General features: G+C 59.2%; 2 protein-coding genes across 2 annotated transcripts; both read left to right on the top strand.

Moving 5' to 3' along the window:
- Positions 1-15: 15 nt before the first annotated feature.
- On the top strand, positions 16-12,813 carry Sugp1 (SURP and G-patch domain containing 1). The gene is made up of 14 exons (XM_090334916.1): positions 16-277; positions 1,681-1,852; positions 3,665-3,768; positions 4,879-5,097; positions 6,103-6,226; positions 6,489-6,589; positions 7,171-7,294; positions 8,525-8,871; positions 10,942-11,048; positions 11,265-11,442; positions 11,528-11,634; positions 12,064-12,209; positions 12,471-12,600; positions 12,690-12,813. Exons 1-14 carry the CDS (start codon positions 244-246, stop codon positions 12,714-12,716), a joined length of 1,920 nt encoding a protein of 639 aa, XP_090191042.1. The 5' UTR covers positions 16-243; the 3' UTR covers positions 12,717-12,813.
- A 1,114-nt stretch (positions 12,814-13,927) lies between these two features.
- Tm6sf2 (transmembrane 6 superfamily member 2) lies at positions 13,928-18,976 on the top strand. Its single transcript, XM_090321034.1, has 10 exons — positions 13,928-14,031; positions 14,719-14,822; positions 15,107-15,204; positions 15,274-15,377; positions 15,692-15,774; positions 16,284-16,408; positions 16,965-17,066; positions 17,300-17,392; positions 17,864-17,983; positions 18,567-18,976. Exons 1-10 carry the CDS (start codon positions 13,934-13,936, stop codon positions 18,771-18,773), a joined length of 1,134 nt encoding a protein of 377 aa, XP_090177160.1. The 5' UTR covers positions 13,928-13,933; the 3' UTR covers positions 18,774-18,976.
- The last annotated feature ends 320 nt before the right edge of the window (positions 18,977-19,296 follow it).

The raw sequence follows: 19,296 nt of genomic DNA, 5'->3' as shown, positions 1-19,296 counted from the left end.
TAGTTTTCTTTTAAGATGGCTGCGGCTCCCGGAAAACTGTGAGGGAAGGCTGACGTCCGCGGGTCGTCGGGACCCCGTAGCGCTGATTCTTGCTTGTGTTCTTCTGGAGAAGACGCTCGGTGTCCACACAGTGGCTGGACGTGGCTGCCCGACGTGAACTACATCTCCCGTGAGCCAGCGCGCACCATAACAGCCCTCCCTCCCCCCCCTCCGCAGCGGGCGCCGGGAGCATTGTGGGATTGGATGAGTCTCAAGATGGACAACCGGGATGTTGCAGGTAACAGCCCCCGCCTCCCCCCCCTCCCGCCCTCCCCGGGCATTCGCCGGGACTCTCCGGGCGGCTAGGTGCGGGGTCGCCCGCCCGGCGGGTCGGGCCACCCGGGGCCTCCCGTCCCTGGCCGCTCCGCCCGCCTCCCCCGGCCGCTCCGCCGCCCCGGACCCCCGGCTCCCCGGCCGCCCCCGCCTGGCTTTTCCAGAAAGATCGCTTCCCCGCGATCGTCTGGGGCCTGTTTTCCCGAAATAATCCCCTTCTGGGGCCTCGGCCAGCTCCGTTCGTAAGAAACACAACCAGACAGACAAAAGCAGCCCCCGGGCTGCCCCGTGCCTCTTAGATCTGCCCCCTGGCTCGAGAACAAAAACCCTTCCTTACCCGCATGGCTCTCTCTCCCCACACCCCCGTTACGCGCGTCCCAGCTCCTCGAACCCCACTCTGGCCGAAGTTTCACTCCCGCCCTCCCCACCTCCGAGGCGCGGGTGCATGCGTGCATCCACCCAGCGTGAGCCTCGGGGCGCGGGGGGGGGGGCAGGCGCCGGGCTGACCCGAGCGGGCTGCCTTCCTCAGGGCTCTTTTCTACTGGGTCAGTGCAGCAAGGAGCAACCATGGCCAAGAGTTGTGTTGTGAGGTGGGGGTTGCAGGCCGCGGTTATGTGATAACTCATGTGATGCTCAGAGAAGGGTTTCCCCCCCCCCCCCTTTCCTCTCTGTCTCTGAAGCTTTTTGTAAGATAAGATGCACTCTGTGGAAAGGCCTGGAGAGCAAATCCTTCTCCACCCAAGTGGAATGGCAAGTGCAGAGGACTTTGGGGGGGACGGAGCAGAAGCAGAGAGGGAGGAGAGGAGACCAGAGGGAGAAGGGTTACGCCCTTTTTTTGTAAGACAGGCCTCCCATTATCCCGCCTCCTCATAATCCACTCAGCCATGAACTCATCCATGTCAACCCAGGATGAGAGCTAATGGCTCAGGCCTGGCTGCTATCTGTTTAGGAAGCTGAGATCTGAGGGTTGTTGTTCAAAATCAGCCTGGGCACGAAAGGCTGAGACTTGCTACCAGATAACCCAGAAAAAGTCAGAAATGGAGCTGTGGATAGAGCTAGAACTCCATCCTTGTGACAAAGTGCAGGCACATGCCTAGGCCCCGAGTTCAAGTCCCAGGACTGGCGTCCCAGGACTGGCGTGCACACAAATCCTTGTACACAGATGACTTTAGTGCCGTCATAATCCAATCAGGTATCAGTAGTTCAACCAGTCTTGTGGAAGCAGTTCTTCAACTTAGGAAGCTTCCTGAAAGACACTCGGCACCCAGAGCCTGACGCTGAACTTGGGAAAGGCAATGTCAACTGCTGGAAGCCAACGAGGACCTGTGCAGTGGAGGTCATTTCTGACCTGTTTCCTTCCTTCCCCAGGAAAGGCCAATCGATGGTTCGGGGTTGCGCCCCCTAAGTCTGGAAAGATGAGCATGAACGTCCTTTACCAGGAGGAACTCATCGCTCAGAAGAAGCGAGAAATTGAAGCCAAAATGGAGCAGAAAGCCAAACAGGATCAAATGACCAGCCCTTCACCCCCCCATCCTGGAGAGTAAGTGGCCCCTGGGCCTGGCATTCTTAGCTGGGCACAGTGACGGGTGGGGCAGGGCTTGTGACCAGATCCTGGACAGAATACACCTGGCCCTAGGCTGAGGCTGTGTGGTGGGAGAGAAGGGGTAGGAGTCCCAGTAGGCCTGCCTGCTACTGCGTCAATTATTTACTGCCTATCAGCTGTGTCTCACGCCAGGGCTCTGCCCTAAGGCTGAAATCTCACAGTGGCTTAGCAAAAGGACAGGCCCCTTGCTCTGGGTCTGAAGTGTCCCTGTGTTGTGTTGCGTTGTTGTTTTATAGTGTTGGAGGTGGAAGTGAGGGCCTTGTAGGTAATAAGCATGTGGTCTGCCACTGAGTTACCCACCTCCTTCCGTCTCTGTGTGTGTGTGTGTCCACCCATGTATCTGAACTGAGTCTTGAACTCTGGGCCTTGGCACTGTCCTTGAGCTCTTTATGCTCAAAGCTAGCACTGGACCACTTTGAGTCAGAGGGCCACTTCTGGTTTCCTGATGGTTTATTGGAAAAAATAATCTCACTACTTTTTTGCCTGGACGGGTTTCAAACCACAATTCTTAGATCTGTCTCTTGACAGATCTAGGATTATAGGCATGGTGGCTCACGCCTGTAATCCTAGCTAATCACAGCCTGAGATCTGAGGATCATGGTTCAAAGCCAACCTAAACACTAAAGTCCCTCTCCCCCCCATCCATCCCTCCCCCCCCTTTTTTTTTCTTTGGCCATGTCCTTGGACTTTTTGCCCAATGCTAGAGCTCTACCCCTTGAGCCACAGCACCACTTCCTGCTTTTTCTGTGTATGTGGTACCAAAGAATCTAACCCAGGGCTTTGTGCATGCTAGGCAAGCACTCTATCACTAGGCCACTCTCCCAGCCTAGGAACTAAAGTCTTACCTCCAATTAACCACCAGAAAACCAGAAGTGGCGCTGTGGCTCAAATGGTGGCTCAAGGACAGGGCTGGGAGTTTGGCCTAGTAGGAGAGTGCTTGCCTAGCATGCATGAAGACCCGGGTTCGATTCCTCAGCACCACATACATAGAAAAGAGCAGCAAGTGGTGCCGAGGCTCAAGTGGTGGAGCTCTAGCCTTGAGAAAGTCCAAGGACAGTGCTCAGACCCTGAGCTCAAGCCCAGGACTGGCAAAAAATAAATTTAAAAAAGAGCTCAGGGGCAGCATCTAGGCCTAGAGTTCAAGCCCCACAACCGACAAAAAAAAAAAAAAAAAAAGTGGTGGAAGTGGTGGTATGGTACTGTCACCTCCGGAAAGTGGTGGTATGGGACTGTCACCTCCGGAAAGTGGTGGTATGGGACTGTCACCTCCGGAAAGTGGTGGTATGGGACTGTCACCTCCGGAAAGTGGTGGTATGGGACTGTCACCTCCGGAAAGTGGTGGTATGGGACTGTCACCTCCGGAAAGTGGTGGTATGGGACTGTCACCTCAGGAAAGTGGGGAGCACAAATAGTCCTAAGGTCTAGGTTGGCCCTGGTGTAAATTAGAAACTCAATTCACCGTGCCATGCAGGCAGTAAGAAGCCATGTTTTTAAATGGTGGCAGACAGGCCAGGCGCCATTGATCCAGAGGAGAAGACGAGCTGTCTTGGAAGCTGTCGCGACCACAGGGCTGCTGTTCAGAACACTGGCTGTTGCTCTCACTGCAGCCAGATCGTTCACTGCTCACAGAGTCCACTCAGGCAGCCAAGGCCTTGTTCCCTCCCTCTGAGTGGTGCCGCCCCGGACACTGAGACATGGCCCAACTCCGCCCTGTATAACTCTGTCACTTCCTTGCTGTCTTGCTTCTAGAATCGCAAATGCACACAATTCTTCCTGTATTTCCAACAAGTTTGCCAACGATGGCAGCTTCTTGCAGCAGTTTCTGAAGCTGCAGAAGGCCCAGACGAGCACAGGTGAGCACGGCGCCCCCTCCCCCGCCCGGCTGAAGTGGGGCAGCAGCCTGGAGGTGACTGGGCCCCCTAGCCATGGTTCCAGGCCACCTGTGTTTACATCTGTGCTGGGAATGAGGGTTGAAGGTCCTGTGGGCTCTGCCTCAGTTTCCTTCTAAAAGACGTGTCAAAGTAGGTGGTGGTGTCCCTACTGGAATCGTGTTGATTGGACACCTGGCCCTCTATTCTCCCCTTCGTATTTACTCATGAAAAACTCAGCCAGGGGAGTGGGGAAGGGGGAGTCTGGGACTGTGGCTTAGTCGTAGGGTATTTGCCCAGCATGCCTGAAGCTCTGTATCACTCACACAGAAAAAGCTGGAGTAGCATTGTGGTGCAAGTGGTTAAGAGTGCTAGCCTTGAGCAAAAGCAGCTCAGGGACAGTGCCCAGGCCCAGAGTTCAAGCCCCATGATAGACAAAAAACTCCCCGGCCAGAAGCTGGTGCCTGGCCCTCAGGCCTCTTCGGGATGCTCTGCTGTGCCCCAGCCCTGTGCCCCAGTACCCACCTTCCCCCACCATGGCCACACCTGTCTGCTTTCGACCATGCCTTGTGTTTGGCGCTTGGAGCCAGCCTGTGTGCCCACCACAGTGGAGGGGGACATGGGCCCTGCAGTGCCCTCCCTATTACCCTGGGGTCCCTGAACCCTAGAGATGCCTCTCCCCTTGTGCCGTCCATACCTGCTGGTCACTGAGGAGACGCCAGCTCTCTGGGCCGGGCCCCTAGGCGCACAGCGACTGAGGGACTGGCAGGAGCCTCACCATTCTTGGCAGCCTGTGCTCGCCTGCTGCTGTGGCAGCCTTGCAGGTGGAGACCACGTCAGGCTGAAATCTACCCAGAGAGGCGGGCCTAGCGATGGAGTCCTTGGCCTGTGCGACCTCAGACTGGGAGTTCCCCTTGGGCCAGAATCGGGGTGGGTAGGGAAGAAGGCATGTGCCCCACCCCTGTCCTCTCCCGGTGGGGGCCTGGCAGATCTCTGGGTCTAGAGCCCTCTCCTTAGGGGCCCAGCGCTGGGGTGAGAGGTGGCCTGTGTGGGGTGCAGTCTTCCTGAGGTAACCTATTTTTGTTCTGTCCCAAGACCCACCCCCCAGCACACCCCCCAGCGCACCCCCACCCAGTGCGGTGAGGCGGCCCCTGCTGCTCAGCAGGCGGCCCAGCCTGGGGCTGGCCGCCCCGGGCCCCACCAGGAACTACTCTCACGCCAAGCAGTTGCCCGTGGCCCAGCGCCCCAGCGTCTTCCAGTCCCCTGATGATGAGGATGAGGAGGAGGATGAAGAGCAGTGGCTGGAGATCAAAGGTAGGGTGTGGTGCTGCCCCTCCCCCACCACACAGCCCAGGCAGGCCCCTGGGTGCTCAGGCCTGGGCCTCCAGCAATGGGGACCCCTGGCTGCTTGGGGGGTTCTGACAGTGGGGACAGCTCGGGGTGCTTCCATGAGCACCCTGGTGACTGGGCTGGAGCTCTCCCAAAACCTATGGGAGGAGGGGCCGGCAGAGGGAGGGAGCAAAGCCAGGCATAGAACACCCCTGGAGCTGCCCAGGCCCCACGTAGATCACGTGTGGTCCTGTCCTCTTCCACCCTGTGCTTCCTGGAAGCCACGCAAGAAGGGAAATAATTGCAGTTAGGCCAGGCACCAAGTGGCACAAATTTCTCCCTTGAGTCTCAAACCACACAATCCCTACAGTCCACTGACACCATCCACCCTGGAAACAGACCGGTGAGGTGTGCAAAACCAGGCTCCCGAGAGCCATCCCATCCAGGGAAACACTGTAATGCTGTCCATCATAGCTGTGAGGGTTCAGAGACCCCGTGCCCACCGAATGCCACAGCTGCTACTGCCACCACCAGCACCCAGACAGATGGCAGCAGAAGCTCGTTCTGTCACTTGTGGCCCCCAGGACTTTCTGGACATGGGACTGGCTATGGACCCCAGACACCGGGTCCTGGCAGGTGGCAAGGGGAGCCCCTACCACCCACGAGTGGCTGTGGAGTGAAAGCCACCAATAAGTCTTGAGTCAGGTCAGAGCCATGTTTTCTAAGACTTTGCCCTCTTGAAGAGCATACTAAAAACGGTGAAGGAGGAGGTGTCACCCCCACAAAAAAAACCCTGATAGCATGGGGAACCCCTGTGTTTCAGTGCAGCGAGTCTCCCCAGGATGAGGCCACCCCAGCACTCTGTGGCGGGCGGCGGCCTCCGCATCTCACACTCTTCTCCCCACCCCTCTGTCGTTGTGGTCCATAGAGAGAGTGCCTGTAACTGTGGGGTGTGTGAGTTGAGCCCCAGTACTGACAGCCTCCTTAAAGTTTCACCCCCAGAGGGAGCCGAGACTCGGAAAGTGATAGAGAAATTGGCCCGCTTTGTGGCAGAAGGAGGCCCCGAGTTAGAGAAAGTGGCTATGGAGGACTACAAGGAAAACCCCGCGTTTGCGTAAGTACTGGGAGGACGTGAGCGTCCCACACCTGGCCAGGCCCGGCAGCCCAGCCCCCTACCCGCACTTGTTGAGATTTAGCCACGTGGCTCAGAGTGGCCTCTAGCTTGAGGTCCTGGGCAGCGCCAGCCACCACACCCAGTTTCAGCCCCTGGAATTCCTGCCAGTCCCCCGCCCCCACCCCGGGGCTGCTCGCTGTGCATGGGGGCAGGGGTGTCCAGGCCACCCACAGCTCATCCCTGCCTGGGTGTTTCTTGGCAGGTTTTTACACGATAAGAATAGCAGGGAATTCCTGTACTACCGAAAGAAGGTGGCCGAGATTAGAAAGGAGGCGCAGAAGGCACAGGCCGCCTCACAGAGAGGTGAGCAAGCAGCAGGGGCGTGCGGGGAGGTCGGGGTTCTGGTTGGCCAAGGCACAGGGCTCCCGTGGGCGTGTCAGACACCCCCATTGGATTGGGGGCCTGAGGGGCTCAGCGGTGGCCCCTAGGCTGGCTGTGTGTAGGGAGGGACCGATGTGGCCCTTGTGATCGTAGCAGGAGTCAGGGTGGTGGCACCTGGTGCTGAGGGACTCGGGGACAGAACACAGGCCGAGGGTGAGCCAATGGGGAGGCCTTCTAGGCTTCAGCTAGCACAGATGACAAAACTCAGCCAGGTGGTATCGAGTGGCAGGGCACTATGTCTGGGACCCACGACCACCTCCCTAGGACGGGAGGGTGAAGGGTGAGGGCTCGCTCTCCTGACCCTGGCTGAGGGGGGCAGGCAGCGCTGGGTGGGGTGGCAGGGTGGTGGCAGGGTGGCGTGTGTTTCCATGCAGTAACCAGATTCCCGTTTGCCTGTTTCTCTTTGCATTCTCCTAAACAACCCACTCGTTCGTGGGGCTCTTAGCAGGCGTTGGGCTGTTGGGTGTGGTGAGTTGAGCTCAGTACTGACAGCCTGCTTAAAGTTTCACCCCCAGAGGACCAAGAGGCCAAGAACCTTGCAGAAAAGTTGGCCAGGTTCATAGCAGATGGGGGTCCCGAGGTGGAGACCATTGCCCTCCAGAACAACCGTGACAACCAGGCCTTCAGGTAAGTGGGGTCATGCCAGCCGCCACCCCCGGAGACAGGCGCTCCAGGTCCCGCAGGCGCCACCCGTGCCAGTGGCAGTGCTAGCCACTCCTGCTCGGATGGGTTCCTATTGTGTGTGTTCGGGGGGGGGGGTCCCCTCTACAGCAAGGGGACAGATTGGGACCCTGCCACCTGACAGGGCAGGCGCCAGGGCAGGACAGTGATGAGGGAGCCCAACTTGAGGGCTGGATCCATGTTCCCCTGCCTGTTTGCCCCTCATGTAGTTCAGCTTTTGGGTGCCAGGGGTTTGCAGAGCAGGGGCTACAGTCAGGCTTGGTGACAGGGCACCAAACCTGGGACACAGGCCGGAGGACGCTCTGGAGCAGCGCAGTCCCCGAGTACAGAATGGGGCGGAGCCTGTGACCGGGCACCTGGGGCTGAAGAGGAGGACTGGGAGTGTGAGGACCCCGACTGGGAAGACAAGGGGCTGCAGGCTGTCAGCTGTGGAAACACTTCAGTAGAATGTGCCAGGCCCTGGGTTCTGTCCCCCCACCACACAGTTTTCTGACTTGATGTCCCCAGTGATCAGGGCAACATTCGCTTACCAAGATTTGCTAACAGAACTTGGTAAATTTCTTTAGGGATCAATTTTTTTTTTTCCTGGGTGTGTGAGTATGCATGTACGTACTGGGGCTTGAACTCAGGACACTGTTCTCTTGAGTTTTGTTTTTTGTTTTTTGGGGGACAGGGGGCTTGAACTAGGCCTGGGCGCTGTCCCTGAACTCTTCAGCTCAAGGCTACCACCCTACCCTTGAGCCAAGCCCCACTTTCCATTTTCTAGAGTTTATTTGGAGATAAGAGTCTCAGGTCCTTTTGTGCCTGGGCTGGCTTTGAACCTTGATCCTCAGATCTCAGCCTCCTGAGTAGCTAGGATCACAGGTATGAGCCACCTCGTCTGGCTGTTCTGAGTTTTTTCACTCAAGGTAGGAGCTCCACTCCTGATTTTTGGTGGCTAGTGGGAGATGAGAGTCTCATGGACTTGTCTGTCTGGGTTGGCTTCAAACCAAGATCCTTAGGTAGATCTGCTTTCCGAGCCTTGCTAGAGCCCTGCTTCATCGGGATTCTTAATGCCTGGGTGCCCCAGCCAGCCTCCACCCAAGCCTGTGACCACGTCTGTGCTCCAGCTGCCCTGCGAGAACCAGGGCCGCCATGGAGCCCCACTGATGACGTCCTGCCTGCTCCTCTTTGCAGCTTCCTTTATGAACCCAATAGCCAGGCGCACAAATACTACCGGCAAAAGCTGGAGGAGTTCCGGAAAGCCAAGGCGGGCTCCGCAGGCCCCCCTGACCCCAGCCTCAAGCGCAAGTCCCCACCCAAGGGCCCCTCAGGGCCTTCACCGCCAGCCTTCCCCTGCCCTGCCTCATCTGCCCCCACACCTGCCATCACCCCTGCCGCTGCCCTTCCTGGGAAGCCAGCCTCCACAGCCACCGTGAAGAGGAAGCGGAAGAGCCGGTGGGGACCCGCAGAGGACAAGGTGGAGCTGCCCCCCTCAGAGCTGGTGCAGAGGGATGTGGATGCCTCCCCCTCACCCCTGTCAGGTAGGCCTGGCCTTGCCCTGCCCCTCCATTCCATAGCCCAGCGCACATGCTCCCTTGGGAGACCTCCTTCACTCCACAGCTTCCGGCTGGGGCAGAGCCATCTCCAGATCCAGGGTGCGTAGCCCTGGCTCAAGAAAATGACCAGAGCTGCAGGGGCTCCCGCCTGCAGTCCTAGCCACAGGGAGGCCAGGATCGGGGGTTTGAGGCCAGTCTAGGGAGAAGATTGAGACCCTGTCTGAATGGACTGTGAGCCCTGTGGCAAGACCCTGGCCACGCTCCATGGGGAGGAGGCGAGACTCGTCTTCTCTTCAGGAAGGAACCAGGGAGCTTGTTTAGTATAGGGCTTTTTCTCTGTTTTGCCAGAAGTAGGATTTGAACTCAGGGGCTTTGCTTTGGGTAGGCATACCAAAAGCTTGAGCCCTACCTGCAGTCGTTTTTGTTTTGTTATGCAGATAGGGTCTCATGTCTCATATTTCGGCTTGAAGGCCAGCCGTGGCCTGCAGTCCTCCTTCTTAGGCCTCCTGTATAGCTAGGATGCCAAGTGCCAGTGTGCTGACCTCTCGCCTGTCTAAGTGGTAGTGGTCATCGTTCAAGTTCTTAGTGGTTCTGAGGTTTGAACTCGGGGGCTTCATGCCTGCTCAGCTGGTGCTCTGTCACCCAAGTCATACCCCAGCTTGGCTCTTCTCTGGTTATTTCCGCAGTACCGTTTTCCCTTTTTCTCTCTCTTTCTCCCTCTCCCCCACCGCCCCTCTTCCATTCTTGGGGCTTGAACTCAGTGCCTGAGCACTGTCCTTGGGCTTTTTCAATGCTAACTCTATATATATATGTGTTACCAAGGAATCGAACCTGGTTCTTCGTGCATGCTAAGCAAGCCCTCTATCTATAGACCAAACTCCCGGCCTCTTCCTTTTCTTTTCTTTTCTCCCTTGCTTTCTGGGGATGGACTCCTGGCCGCTGCACTAACCTTAAGCCTTTGTGGAGTCAGCCCTCAGCTCCCCAGAAGCAACCATGAGCCCATTTTTCTTTCCTGGTTTTGTTTAGTGCCAGCCCTGGGGCTTGAACTCATCCTGAGAGCTTCCCTGAGCTTTTCTGCTCAAGGCTGACACTTTTTTTTTTTTTTCAGTTTCTCCTGGGGCTTGCACTCTGGGCCTAGGCTCTGTCCCTGAGCTGTACAGCTCAAGACTACCATCCGATCCCTTGAGCCACAGCACCACTTCTGGGTTTCTAGTGATTAATTGGACTTTAATGCCAGGACTGGTTTTGAACCGTGATTCTCAGATCTCAGTCTCCAGAGTAGCTAGAGTTACAGATATGAGCCACCGCACCCGGCTTCAAGGCTGACACCCAAATCACTTGAGCCACAGCTCCACTTTTGGCTTTTTGGTAATTCATTGGAGATAGTCTCATGGACCACACTCCTCAAATCTCAGCCTCGTGAGTAGTTGTTATTGCAGGCATGAGGCTTTTCTGCTGGTCCCCCATGCTGAGGGTAGAAGCAGGTAACCCATCTGCCCCTGTGGCTGGAGAACCCTGTTCCTTCCCTTCCCATAGGGATCTCTGCTCCCCCACTCACCCCCCAGCCGCTCCCCCTGTTGGGAAGCTTCCCCCTGAGGGACTTGTTGGCTTCCTGCACCCAGATGGGACATTACTGTGTCTTCCTTGGATTCATGTGGCTTACGCCAGACAAGTTCCCCAACTGATGCCAAATTAAATGTCAGCCGCTCTGGCTGCCTCCCCGGAGCAGAGAGAGCTGCGTTGGGAACCCACACCCCCCTCCGCCCCAGAGCTTTCGTCTGCCTGTTGGGGACAACCACTTCCTGAGACATGGTGTGCTCTAGCACATGTCCAGGACCTCATGGTCACCTCTCCCCTGTAGCAGTCAGCGTATGGCAGAGGCCCCGGTCGGCTGCGGGGGGACCTGGGGCAGGACGCCTGTGCATGTCCTAGGCCTGGGATCCCGGGACTGGCTGTGCTGAGAATACCTGCAGCAGGACGCCCTGCTGCACGCGCCACGCACCACAGCCACGCCAAGGGTCACTGCTGACCACCTGTCCTTTCTTTGCTCTGCAGTTCAGGACCTCAAGGGGCTTGGCTACGAGAAGGGGAAGCCAGTGGGGCTGGTGGGCGTCACTGAGCTGTCAGATGCCCAGAAAAAGCAGCTGAAGGAGCAGCAGGAGGTGAGGCCACAGGGGTCTATCCCAGTCCCCTGTCCCCTTCCCTGTCCCCCTCAGCCACAGGCTCTTCCAGGGTCCTCCGCAGCCTGCAGTAGCGCCAGAGCCGAGGCCCTGGGGTGGCTGCTGCCCACTCCCAGAGGGTGGGCCTCCCGAGTGGCGGGGTGGCAGGTTGGGGTAAGGCCCCACCGTCACTCCGTCATCATCTCCCGGCCGCCGCAGATGCAGCAGATGTACGACATGATCATGCAGCACAAGCGGGCCATGCAGGACATGCAGCTGCTGTGGGAGCGCGCTCTGCAGCAGCACCAGCATGGCTACGACAGCGACGAGGAGGTGGACAGCGAGCTGGGCACCTGGGAGCACCAGCTGCGACGCATGGAGATGGACAAGACACGAGGTGCGTGGGGCACCGGCGCGCCGGGGCGGGGGCCTGGCCTTGCAGCAGCTGCGACTGTCCCCTCACCGCTCCCTTCCTCTGCCAGAGTGGGCCGAGCAGCTGACCAAGATGGGCCGGGGCAAGCACTTCATCGGGGACTTCCTGCCGCCCGACGAGCTGGAGAAGTTCATGGAGACCTTCAAGGCCCTGAAGGTGAGCCCGCAGCCTGCAGGCCCGGTAGGCGTGTCTGGGCGGCAGGCGCCATCTGCACCCGGGACTGGCAGCTGGCAGCTCAGCCACGATTTTGCGCCAGTTCCCCGGTACAGCGCGGTGTCTGCAGAGTGCAGCCAGGCACCCGTGACTGGTGAGGTGGCGGCGGGGGCTGCAGAAACTGGTACCATCCGTATCCCATCTCAACACCGCATTGCCATCCGACGTGACCTGACAGAGGCTCGCGTGTCCACTTCCCTCTTAACTGCTCTGGGGACCCAGGGAAGGACAAGGCCTGGGTCCTCCAGAGGACCTGGCCTGGGGGAAATGGGCACGGGCGGGTGGTGCCGCCCAGAGGGCCGGGGCAGGGGGGCAGCAGTGGGCAGGGCGAGGACCCCATGTGACCCCTGAGCCCCCGCCCTCCCCCCACAGGAGGGCCGCGAGCCCGACTACTCGGAGTACAAGGAGTTCAAGCTGACCGTGGAGAACATCGGCTACCAGATGCTGATGAAGATGGGCTGGAAGGAGGGCGAGGGGCTGGGCACCGAGGGCCAGGGCATCAAGAATCCCGTGAACAAGTGAGTACTTGCACCCTGTGGCCTCCTGGGGCCCCTTCCTGAGAGGCAGGTTGCTAGAACTTTCCCGAAACTTAACAGGACTCCCCACCCCCCCATGACCTTCAGTGTGAGGGTGTCCTGTGCCGCTGCCACAGCTCCAGGCTGCCACTCTGCCCCCCTCTCCCTCCTGGGCTGGGTGGACCCCAGGGGCCGGGCTCCCCACATGGCCTGTCATGGGTACCTCGGGAGGGTGCATGCCCTCACGCTGCTGTCCCCTCGCAGGGGGACCACCGCCGTGGATGGCGCAGGCTTCGGCATCGACCGGCCGGCCGAGCTGTCCAAGGAGGACGACGAGTACGAGGCGTTCCGCAAGCGCATGATGCTGGCCTACCGCTTCCGGCCCAACCCGCTGGTGCGTGCCCAGAGCACCCCGCACACACTGGGGCTCCCCCTCCCTCCCCCACCATGACCCCACTAATCCTCCCTCCCTCCCTCCCGCAGAACAACCCTAGGCGGCCATACTACTGAGCCCGGCAACCCCTGCGTGGAGTCCTCGTGCTTGGAGCTGTCCCCACGTCACCACCGTGTCATTCCAAGCATTAAAGTCCCAGTGCTCACCACCCAACACCGTGTCCTGTGTCTGTGTCCATGCGCTGTGCAGGGCTGCGTGCGGCTGGAGACACGGAGGGAGGGTTCCAGCTCAGCGGGAGGGATGAGCCTTCCCAGCCCCTGGGCTCGAGGCCCCGGACCCCCAGCACGGCCAGCACGGCCAACACGCGGTTCCTGGTGCCGTCTTGTGGGTGGCCGTGTCTCCTGGCTGCCAGGCCGGTGGCCACGTGGAGCATACAGGAAGGGACACTGTTATACCCAGGTCCAGTATCAGGGTGCTGGTACCCAAGGCCCCCCCCCACCATTTTCAGTTCAGGAAATGGGACTCGGGGCCCAGTGCCAGGACCGCGTCCTCTCTCTGAGACCCTGGAGGTGTGCCCAGCAGAGCCGGACTTTACCCCACACGGGGGAGGAGAGATGTGGACACCAGTGTGTGCCAGGAACACTCCAGCCACACAGCCGTTCCGGCCCCAAACAGCCGGGCCTGACACCCAGGTCCCCGTGGAGAAGCTGGAGGCAGCACCCGGAGGCTGGATCAGCTCCCAGCCAGGCTGGGGGCCTCATGGCCCAGGCCAGCCAGACCCGACCTGCAAAGTCCACTAGGGTACCGAGAAAGAGTTGCTGCCCATCCCCCAGGGCACACCCCTGAGGCTCCTTGGAAGGGAGAAGTCAGCACCCGTTTGCCAGGCTCCCCTTCCCTACACCAACCCACACCCCCCACTCCAGAATCCTCTCAGTGCCCTGTCCAGGATCCTGCATGGCCCCCACAGGCCCCCAGCCAGCCCCACACCGGTGTCCCCAAGGTCCTTGTCACAGTTCCCACACTCTCCCAGTGCTCACTTGGTCCTAAGGTGCCTGGGACCCCCTGAATCCCCGGTGGAGGGAGGGGAGCAGACCCAAGGATCCACAGATCCCATCTTCCCTTGCTTGATCCTGCAAGTCCCAGCTTCTGACAGACGGGGAAACTGAGGCTGGGCACCTAGGGGCCCAAGGTGGCTGGGGCGGGGCCTCAGCCCAGGGCACAGGTCGACCTTTGTGCGGGGCGGGCCCTGTGTCCCTGCCTGTGCCCAGATCCACCGAGGCGGCAGGGCCACCAAGCCATCCCAGTCTCGTCCCAGCCCCGGCCCAGCACAGCCATGGAGGTGGACATCCGGCTGGCCGGCAGGATCGCAGCGCTGTCGCTGGCAGCACTCCCGGTGTCCTATGTGCTCAGCCACGTCCCGGTGATCTCGCAGTGCGTGCAGGGAGGGGGCGGAGGAGGAGTGAGGGGGCAGGGGGATAAAGCAAGGCCCTGACGAGAGTCGGGGTGTTGGTGGCCTGGATGCCCCATGACCTCCACACAGAAGTCCCGCTGCTATGCAGGCCTTGGTGTGGATGTGTGGCGAGCTGGTTTACAGGCTGTCTTGACTGTGAATGGACTGATGCACAGAAAGGGCCAAACTGGCCCCAGGGGACAGGCACGCTCCAGAGGGAGCAGACGGGCCTGTGGAGTGACCCTGGACAAGTCTCACCGCTTGGCCAGGTTTGCCTACCTGGGTTGGGGGTAACCCAGAGACCTGGCTTGTTATCTGCACCTCTGGCTGACCCGTCTTATCGGGGAGAGGTAGATGGGCAGGGGCAGGGCCCCATGGATGACAGGCATTTGGACTTTAGCTGGGAAGGGCTGGGAGCCTCAGACCAAGGTGTGCAGAGTTGACTAGCGCCTCTGGGGGAGCCTGGCCTCAGAGGGGCACAGAGAGGAAAGAGGATGGAAGAAGAGGAAGGGAAGCCTTCTAGAAGGGCTCTGAGTAGGACCCTGCGGGTTGGAAAGCGTTTTAGGAATGGCATTCATGATAAGCTTCCTGGAGTCTGTCCTTCCCCTGAGCAGGAGTGTGGCCCAGCCTTGGGCCTGGCCTCCCTGACTTGGTTTCCCTCCCCTTAGCCCTGTGTGGGTGGCCCTGATGAGCGCCTTGGTCCTGGGGCTGCTCTTCTTGGCCATCTACAACGTGGCCCGTGGAGAGATCCCCCACGACCCACTCTACGCCGGTGAGTGGGCTGGGGGTGGTGGGAAGGGGGTTATCTGCATTTGAGCTTCCACCCTCCGACTTGGGAACCCAGAAGGGTCTTCTCCATTAGCTTGGGGTCCTGTGAGATTGGAGATCCCAAGGTGTAGAACACCCCCATTTTATTGGGGAACCCTAAGACCTGGAGCTCCTAAGAGCAGGGACTGACCCTCTCCACAAGCCCCTTCCAGAAAGAGACTACAGTCCCCGCCCAGCCCCTGCCACGCCCACCCAGGGCCCACCCCCTTCCGCCCACTTCCACCGCAGTGTGCGCCATCTTCGCCTTCACCTCCGTGGTGGACCTGGTCATCGCGCTGCAGGAGGACGGCTACGTGGTGGGCTTCATGGAGTTCTACACCAAGGAGGTGCGTAGGGGGCCAGCCGGGTGCCCCACCCACCCCGCCCTGGCCTGAGCCTCTTCCCTGCCCACGCAGGCCGAGCCCTACCTGCGCACAGCCCACGGGATCTTTAGCTGCTACTGGGATGGCACCGTCCACTACCTGCTCTACTTGGCCATGGCAGGCGCCATCCGAAAGAGGTGTGATGCCCTGGGGGTGGTGGGGTCCAAGGGTAGGGCCCTGGGTCTGGGCAGCAGCCAAGGCAGGAGGGCCCTGAAGCCAGGGCTGGCTAGAGAAGGTGCCCCTGGCTGTTAGCAGGTGGTGGCCACCATCTTGTGTCCCTGTCTAGGGCCCAGGAGGGGCGGGATGCCAAGCAGGGGTGGGCCAGCTCTGGGTCCTGGAGAATTCAAAATGACAGAACTGGAGGGCCCAGGGTGGCCTCCGCCCTGGCTGGGGCCCAGCCTGGAATCGGGGTGCTGGCTCCCCCTACTCTCTCCCTCCCTTCCCTTCCTAGGAAGCATTTTCGGAGCCTGGGACTCTACTGGCTGGGCTCCTTTGCCACCAGCCTCCTGGTATTCATCCCAGGAAACATGCTTGGTGAGCGTCGGGCGTGGAGGACGCCCAGCTCCTCAGGGACCCGACCCTGTGCCCTGAGGTCCCCCCACCTAAGCACCCTCCATCCTTCCCTAGGGTCTCTGTTCCTTCAAGGCCCCATTTCCCTTCCTTGTACCACATGAATGTCAGTCCCCCCACCCCTGGCTTACTGGCCCTAGGTTTTGGGGGAAGGGGCTACCCACAATTCCTTGCACAGAAAGGGAGGTTTAAGGGTGGAGGCTGAGAACAGAATAAAGTCTGGGCCAGCCTTGGGAGGCAGACACAGGAGACAGCAAAGCAAGCCCATAGCAGGGGAGACACCCCAGAGCTTTCCCATTGCCAGAGGGTCCACTGAGGCAGACCAGGCCTGGGAGCATGGCTGTCAGAGACAGCTGTAGGCCAGAGGGAGCCATCCAGGGTGCTGGAGCTACGGTGGGGACAGCATTTATCCATCAAGACTTCCGATCCCGGCCCCCAAGTGAATTCTCTTTTCCTTCACATGCTCTCGCCAGGCAAATACAGCTCAGAGATCAGACCCTCCTTCTTCCTGACCTTCCTCTACCTGCTCATCCCGTGCTGGGCTGGTGTGAGGATCTTCCACCAACCCCGGGCACCAACCAGCTGTACCCCCGACGTGGTGAGTGCCTGGTCCTTGGGCAGGCTGCCACCTTGTCCTGCATGCCTTCAGGAGGCTGAGGTGGGAGCAGAGTCCCCAGTCAGCCCTGGGCAGGAAAGGTCATAAGAGCTTTATGTCCAATGAACCATCTGAAAACAAGAAGTGGCACTGTGGTTCAAAGTCAAAGAGCCCCAGCCTTGAGTGAAAAAGTTCAGGGACAGCGCCTAAGCCCCCAGTTCAAGCCCCACAACTGACACAAATAGACAAGTCTAAAATATGTGATGCTGGGGGCCGTTGGCTCACACCTGTCTTGCTGTGGTTCAAAGTGGTACAGTGCCAACCAACCTTGAGCGGAAGAAAGCTAAAGGACAGCACCCTGGCTGTGGGTTCAAACCTCAGTACTACTCCCCCCATTCCCACCTAAAAAAAAAAGTTCTTGTGTCTTCAGGTCTCCTTGGTTATCATGATGATGCACAGATGAGCTGATTCTGAGCTCCCGTGGGCTCCCCTGAGCTCCCGTGGGCTCCCCTGAGCTCCCGTGAGCTCCCTGCAGCTCTGCTTTTCTCACCTGGGGCAGGTCCAGGAATCGCAAAGGAAGCGCCTCCTGCAGCGTCCTGCCGACTTGGCCCTCCTCCTCTACCTCATCCTGGCTGCCTTCTTCTCACTCTTCAGGGGCCTGGTGCGTGTGCCTGATTCGGCTGCACACGGCTGGATCCCGGGAGCAAGTTCTTGATCAAATCTGGCCTGAGTGCCATGACAAGGCTCCATTTTCCTGTACTGTTTCCACAGTTCCTACATGTGTGAATCCACAAGCAAGAGAATAAGGCTGGGAGGCCCAGAGATGGGGAGCCCTACCTAGGGGGGGGGTGGGGGAGGCTCGAGGTAGGGGATTGCTTGTTGTGTCTGCCCCAGGTGGTACTTGACTGCCCCACGGATGCCTGCTTTGTCTACATCTACCAGTATGAGCCCTACCTGCGGGATCCCGTAGCCTACCCAAAGGTTCAGGTGAGACATGCAGTTAGGGGAGACATTTGAAATTTGTTGTCATACCAAAAAAAAAGGGGGGGGGGAATCCATGTGGGCATCAGATATGGCTGAATCCAGGTGCTCAAGCTACTTCTGGTCTTTGAGCCCTGACTTCCTGGCATGGTGCCCTTTTGCAGGGTGCCAGAGGCAGCTCTAGACTTTCAACCACCCCACTTGGTCACTTCAAAGAGCTTTCAGCACCTGTCTTAGGCAGGCTCTGACTGGCCTATCCCTTGTCAATCACTATGGCCTTGCCAGTGAAGTGTTCTGATTGGTTAAGTCAGGATCATATGCCACTTCTAGAGAATGGTGGGTGGACTCAGTGGGTATCAGGGAAATAGAGGTGTCTTTGCACTAGACCTGGGGTCTGGGGTCATTCAGATCCTCCAGGGGTCCCCGGGAGCTCTCAGGGGTCTCAAGGTCAAGCTGAGGTCACTGCTCCCCTCCCAGATGCTGGTGTACCTGTTCTATTTCCTGCCTTTCTGCGGCCTGGCCGCCTATGCCCTGGTCGTCCCAGGCTGCACCTGGCTGCCTGACTGGGCCTTGGTGTTTGCTGGAGCTGTTGGCCAGGTGAGGTGGGGAGGGGTGGGCAGGGCAGACGTCCGGTTCTGCTTTTGTGCCCAACCTGGTATCCAAGAAGCCCCAAACCCCAGGATTCCCTCGTCTGGGGAGACAAAGGCCCAGACTACCCCAGCCCTGAGTGGGAGGAGGGGGCAGAACTGAGGAGCTATGAGGAGAAGTTTACCCAAATCAGAACCAAGACTGTCTAGAACTCAGGGACCAACTTAGGCCTGAGGATGGGGTCTTTGGGCTCTGCCTGTTTCAAACACCCCAGGATGGTGAGCCAGGCACCATGGCTCACTTTCTGCCATCTCAGCGGCTTGGAGGGTAGCACAGACCAAATTAAACCAAGACCAAAAGAATTCTACCTCAACCAAATAAGCCAGTGGTGATGGTTCACTGCTGCAATCCCGGCTAGGCAGGAAGATAGATGAGGAGTGGGCTGCAGTCCAGGCTAGATGAGCAACGCCCCAAATAAAGGGCTGGGAGCAAGGCTCAAGTGGTAGAGGGGCTCGCTGGCAAGTGTGAGGCAGGGCTGTTGGCACGCACCCCCCCCCCCTCGCTGACGTCCACCGGTGTGTCTGGCTGCCAGGCCCAGTTCTCACACGTGGGTGCATCCATGCACCCTCGGACGCCCTTCACCTACCGCGTGCCCGACGACGCCTGGGCCTGCTTCTTCCTCTGCAACCTCCTGTTCGCGCTGGGACCTCACCTGCTCGCCTACCGCTGCCTGCGCCAGCCAGCCTTCTTCCTGCCCTCACCACCCCGCACTCCCCCTGGCCCCAAGAAGCAGCAATGAGGCGAATACAGTGATACCTCTAAAACCCAGCAGCAGGAGGCCACCTGGGTGTGTGTTTCCACCTCACTCTCGGTATGGCTCCGGGTTGGCTCTCTGTGACATGGAGGCCCACAGGGAGCTTTGCTCAGCCGTCACCCCAAAGCCATCGAGGACTCTTGTGAACTCATCCTACCCAAGAGAGTCTTTGAATAATAACCTTTTTTGTATTTGGGGTGTCATTATGTGAATCTTTGAGGGCGTGTGTGTTGGTGGAAGACCCTCTCCTTGGCCCCGTCCTCTGCCAACCATTGCAAAGGGGATAAACTGAGGCTCAGAAGGGGCCTGCCGTGCTGAAAGGCCTGGGAAAGCCTGCGAGTTCAATAGTGGCTCACACTATCCCAAGCTACTTTGGGAGGCTGAGAATAGGGGGAGACTGGAGGCCAAAGCAGGGCAGAGAAGTCCCAGAGACCCCCCCCTTTCTCAACCCCTAATCTGGTCTGTGGGCAAGAGTCTGACATCCTGAGCTTGGCAGGAGGCCAAGGTC

The sequence above is a fragment of the Megascapheus bottae genome, chromosome 1 (genome assembly GCF_031878675.1).
Source record: "Megascapheus bottae isolate mThoBot1 chromosome 1, mThoBot2.hap1, whole genome shotgun sequence".
NCBI classification, from domain to species: Eukaryota; Metazoa; Chordata; class Mammalia; order Rodentia; family Geomyidae; genus Megascapheus; species Megascapheus bottae.
Note: the sequence above shows the minus strand (reverse complement) of the source record. Positions and strands in the feature narration are given on the sequence as shown.

Excerpts from the sequence above, each read along its gene's own strand:
- Sugp1 (XM_090334916.1), top strand. The coding sequence starts at position 244 with ATGAGTCTCAAGATGGACAACCGGGATGTTGCAG. Across the intron at positions 3,769-4,878 it reads GAAGGCCCAGACGAGCACAG|ACCCACCCCCCAGCACACCC; the intron begins GTGAGCACGGCG and ends TTCTGTCCCAAG. Across the intron at positions 11,443-11,527 it reads GGAGATGGACAAGACACGAG|AGTGGGCCGAGCAGCTGACC; the intron begins GTGCGTGGGGCA and ends TTCCTCTGCCAG.
- Tm6sf2 (XM_090321034.1), top strand. The coding sequence starts at position 13,934 with ATGGAGGTGGACATCCGGCTGGCCGGCAGGATCGCAGCGCTGTCGCTG. Across the intron at positions 14,823-15,106 it reads CCACGACCCACTCTACGCCG|TGTGCGCCATCTTCGCCTTC; the intron begins GTGAGTGGGCTG and ends CTTCCACCGCAG. Across the intron at positions 16,409-16,964 it reads CCAGCTGTACCCCCGACGTG|GTCCAGGAATCGCAAAGGAA; the intron begins GTGAGTGCCTGG and ends CACCTGGGGCAG.